Below are 5000 nucleotides of genomic sequence, written 5' to 3' on the forward strand. Positions count from 1 at the left end.
TGCCGGTGCCTTTGCGCAGTTCGAAAACAATTTATTTATTTATTTATTTATTTATTTATTTATTTATTTATTTATTTATTTATTTATTTATTTATTTATTTATTTTTATTTTAATTACTTCAATTTTGTCTCCTTCTTGCTTCAACCACTTGGTAATTCGGCCTTCCGTCATTGTGCTGCTGAGGGCGGGCATGAAGAGAGAGACAGTTCCTGGGGGCAGTGTTGCTGCTGCTGCTGCTGCTTCCTCTGCTGCTGCTGCTGCTGCTGCTGCAGTGTTTGCTGCTGCAGGGCCTGCTGCTGCTGCTGCTGCTTCCAGCAAACCCACGGGAGTCCCCGGGGGCACCCGCACTCCCTCCCTCACCAGAATCTTCCGCAGCACGCCTGCGCCGCAAACCCAAACCCCAAACCCTAAACCCTAAACCCTAAACCCTAAACCCTAAACCCTAAACCCTAAACCCTAGCCTCTCTCCCCTGCGCCCCAGCCGCCAACCCCGAACCCCCAGCAGCTGCAGCAGCAGCAGCAGCAGCCGCTGCTGCAGCAGCAGCAGCAGCTGCTGCTGCTGCAGCAGCAGCAGCAGCAACGCGGAGGCGCGCTTGTCCCTCATTGCGGCGGAGCGCGCTGCTGAGGTGTACGTACACCGCAGCGCCGGCCCCGGAAAAGAAGCGGAAAGCTGCAAAGAGAAAAGTGGAAAGAACTTCGCGAGAAATTCAACTTTGCGAGAAATTCAACTTGCAAGAAATTCAACTTTGCAAGTTTTGCAAGTTTGGAGTTGCGAGAAAGGCCCCGAGGGATTTAAAAGAGCTGGAAATGAAAAACTTCGCAAAAGTCGAAAAGAACTCGAAAAAACGCCAAGTCCAGAACGGCTGCGGCGGCGGCAGCCGCTGGCTTCGTTCCGAGAGAGAGCTGCGCAGTCGCGAGGGGAAGACAGCCGCGATCCGCGCTTTCCGCCGGAGGAACTTGAGATTTTTGGGTTTATTTAAACGCAATTTGCATTTTAATTTCCATTTCCGCCTTTGTTTCGCAAAAATCCCGACAGAAATGCGCGTTCGGACCCCAGAGCACGCTGTCTCGGTCCCGCCGCGCTGCTGCGGTGTACAGACAGCCCGACGCTCGACTCCGAAACACTACCCGTTCAACTTCTTTCCAATTCAAAACCACTTTTATTTCTTTTGCGAACTTCGCCTCCGAAAAACGCGCCTCTTTTTAGCCAGGATCGCCGCCAACTCCCTCTGCCGTGTCTCGCGACAGCAGCCGCGTGGGGGCCGCCGCACACTTGAAAACCCAACTTGGGCTCCTTTTTCGGCTTTTTTCCTAATTTATTTGCATTTAAATTGAATGTAAATCCTCAGAAACGAAAAACGGACCTCCAAACCCCCAAAGGCAAGCGACAAACCGCAGACGCGCTGTATGTACACCTGCGCAGGGGGAAGGCAGCTGCTAACTCGGAAATCGAGTTCGAAAGAGGCATTTCTTTGCAATTCGGATATTCAAAAGAATTTCTTTTTCGTTTTTCAACTTTTTGTCCGCAAAAAAGACTTTTTTTCTCTTCGGAAACCCGCGAGACTGTGCGGGGGCTCAGGTGTATCCGCAGCTCCACCCTGAACACGAGCAGCGCAAGGAAGAAGGCAAGAGAGGCGCCAGAAGAATTAAAAGAGAAAATTGGAGTTTAATTTTCAATTAAATGATAAATAAATAAACTTTAATTAATTAGTTCGAAGAAAACCCGAAGAAAGATGCACTTGAAGCCCCAGCAGCAAAGAACAATGCTAGAATCGAATCTGCTGGCAAACAGAAAGCAGTTCAGGATCTACTTGGAGTTAAATGGATCTTTTAAATTAACATTTTTAAATTGAAAAGAAAAGAAAGTTTGAAAAGAAAAGAAAGTTTGAAAAGAAAAGAAATTCAAAAATTAAAAACACAAGACAAGCTGCAGCCAACTTCCCACAAAGACTTTACTTCGAAGCTGAATCTGCAGCAAAGCGCTGCAGCAAATCTCCGAATTAACTTCTTTGTTAATTACTTTTATTTAATTAACTTAAACAAATTAAATTAAACAAATTAAATTAATTAAATTAAATTAGTTAAATTAAATCCATTTTCTGATTTTTCCACTTTTTGCAATTTTGCAAGTTAAATATTTGAATGAAACGCAAAAAGGTGAATTAATTATTTAAAAGAAAGTCAAAATTGAAGTTTTTGGCTTTTAATTTTTAATTTAATTTAGTGGAAATATGTTTTAAATGGAAATCTACTTTTGTTTGTTTTCTGCAATTAATTAAATTATTTTATTTTTTCGTTTCTTCATTTTACTTCCACTTTTATTTAATTTGCTGCCACTTCCATTCGCCTCTGTTTACCATTTTATTTTATTTTATTTTATTTTCATTCCATTTCGTTTTACTTTATTTTATTTTATTTTATTTTATTTTGTTTTATTTTATTTTATTTTATCGGTTTTATTTGCTTCGTTCCATTTCGTCTTGCTTTGTTTATTTATTCCCTACTTTGTTAAACTCTGTCTTGTTTGTTTTATTTTATTTTATTCTATTTTGTTTTGTTTTATTTTATTTTATTTTATTTTATTTTATTTTATTTTATTTTATTTTACTTTATTTTAATTAAATGAATTCATTTTGCAAATGATTTCCATTTCTACCTCCTGGAGTTTATTTAGACATTTGGCATTTCTCGTTTTATTTTTTTATTTCTTCAAATCCAATATAATGCTTTTGTGTCTTCCCCCCCTCTTCATCTTTCTAAACCCTAAACCCTAAACCCTAAACCCTAAACCCTAAACCCTAAACCCTAGGCTTTCAATGCAGCAAACCGAGTGTCTGTACACTCCAGTTCAAATGCGTTTCCCGCCGCATGCACAAATGGGGTGTACGTACACCCGGAGTCTGGAGTTCGAGTTGGAAATTGAGCAGCACTTTTAAAACGAAATTATTTAATTTTAATTAAATCTTTTATTTGTTGTTTTGCACTTCATAACTCCTTTTATAATTCATAATTAAATAAATATAAATAATAATATTTTTTCTTTTGCTGCAGCAGCACTGCAGCAGCAAAACCACAAAAAGCAAAAGAAAGCAGCAGCAGCAAAAAGGGTTTTGGGGAATTTCTTTGCATGCAGCAGAAACGAAAAACACTTTTTGAATTATTTAAAAAGTTATTTAATTTAAAGATTAATTGGACAATTGAAAGTCTTCAAAAGACATTTTTAACTGCATGCGATTCAGCAGCTTCGGAATTAACTAGATCTACGTAACTGCAGCAGCAGCAGCAGCAGCTGCTGCTGCTGCTGTTGCCGCTGCTGCTGCTACTACTACTGCTGCAGTGGATGCTGCTGCAGCACGCGTGTTGCTGCAGCGACTGCTTCTGCAGCAAGTGCTTTGTTGCTAGTGCTGCTGGAAGCAGCAGTGTTGCAGCGAGTGTTGTGCAGCTGTTGCTGCTGCAGCAGTTGCTTCTGCAGCTGCTGCAGCAGCAGCAGCAGCAGGTGGCGCTGGTTCGCTGCTGCTGCTGGCAGCTGCAGCAGCGCAGCAGCAGTGTTGGTCTGTGCAGTTACGCGCAGCAGTTTGCTGCAGTTTTTTCGCGAAGAAAGCGCTAAAGACGCGAACTAAACGCGCAGCTGCTGCTGCTGCTGCTGCTGCTGCTGCGCAGCAGCAGCAGCAGCAACTGCCGTTGCAGCAGCAGCAGCAGCAGCAGCAGCTGCTGCTGCTGCAGAAAGTGTGTGTGTGTGCGAGTGAAAGGAACTACTTAGGGCGCAGCGCCGCGGCTGGGGGCGCGGAACGCCCACCGCGCATGCACCCACCGCACCACCCCCCACCTATCTTGGGGGGTCCGATCTGCGGCTATTTGGGGTTTTTTGGAGTCCAAAAAGCGGCGATTTGAACTAAAAAGGGAAAATTGGGGGCATTTTGCGCGTCGAAGCGGCGAAAGGCGGCGCCGTTGCTGTCTTTGGCGGGGTGGCGGCGCGGGAGCAGCGGCCGGCGCGGGAAGCGGCGCTGCGGGCGCTGCGGGCGGCCCGCGAGGCCCCAGAGGCCGAAAAGAGAAAAAGAAAGAAAAAAAAACAAGTCGGAGAAACAAAGACAGGAAAAGGCGCGGCGGGAAGGGGGGGCGCCGCGCGCAGCAGCCACCACCCCCTGGGCAGCTGCGTGGCTGCGTTGCGGCGCGGGCGGCGCGGCGATCTGGGGCCAAAAGAGTCGCTTTTTCGGAAAATAAAAAGCCCAAAAGAAAGCTTTTTGCAAATTCCACAAGTCCGCGAACTGGTGAGCCTCCAGCGCCTCGGGTTCGCCCGCTTTCCGCCGCTTTCCGCTGCTGCTGCTGCTGCTGCTGCTGCTGCTGCTGCTGCTGCGCCGCAGCAGCTGCGTCGCCGGCGCCCTTTCTCCGCTCCCCGCACTTCCCTCCCACCTCCCCTCTCCCTCCCGCTGCCGCTGCCGCTGCCGCTGCTGCTGCTGCTGCTGCTGCTGCTGCTGCAGGAGATGTCGGGGAAAGGTCCAGCGCAGAAGTCGCAGGCGGCGAAGAAGACCGCGGGGAAGTCCCTGGGCCCCCGCTACCGACGGCGAAAACGCACTGAGTCCTTCGCCCTTTACATCTACAAAGTGCTCAAGCAAGTGCACCCGGAGACTGGCGTTTCGAAGAAGTCGATGAGCATTATGAACTCCTTCATCAACGACATCTTCGACAGACTCGCTGATGAGGCTGTTAGGCTCATTCGATACAACAAAAAAAGGACTTTGTCTTCGCGAGAAATCCAAACTGCTGTTAGACTGCTGCTGCCGGGAGAACTGAGCAAACACGCGGTCTCGGAGGGCACCAAGGCTGTCTCCAAGTATACCACTTCCGGCGCCTAGCTGCTGCTGCTGCTGCTGCTGCTGCTGCTGCTGCTGCAGCTGCGGAGGAGGAGGAGGAGGAGGAGGGGGAGGGGAGGAGGGGAGAGGTTGCTGCTGGGGTGGGCGGCGACCCGCTTTGCGGCTCTGCGCTCCTGCTGCTGCTGCTG

General features: G+C 47.4%; 1 protein-coding gene across 1 annotated transcript in view; it reads right to left on the reverse strand.

The window, feature by feature from the left end:
- Positions 1–605, reverse strand: part of ENH_00051860 (biotin requiring domain-containing protein / 2-oxo acid dehydrogenases acyltransferase catalytic domain-containing protein, putative) — a gene marked incomplete at both ends in the record, with an annotated part of 5957 nt that extends 5352 nt beyond the window's left edge. Inside the window, 2 exons of the mRNA XM_013581418.1 lie at positions 119–381; positions 491–605. Of these exons, the coding sequence (XP_013436872.1) occupies positions 119–381; positions 491–605 (378 nt within the window). The remainder of the gene's footprint in view (positions 1–118; positions 382–490) is intronic.
- Between the last annotated feature and the right edge of the window lie 4395 nt (positions 606–5000).

This window comes from Eimeria necatrix, genomic scaffold, assembly GCF_000499385.1.
Source record: "Eimeria necatrix Houghton genomic scaffold, Enh_scaff410, whole genome shotgun sequence".
Classification (NCBI taxonomy): Eukaryota; Apicomplexa; class Conoidasida; order Eucoccidiorida; family Eimeriidae; genus Eimeria; species Eimeria necatrix.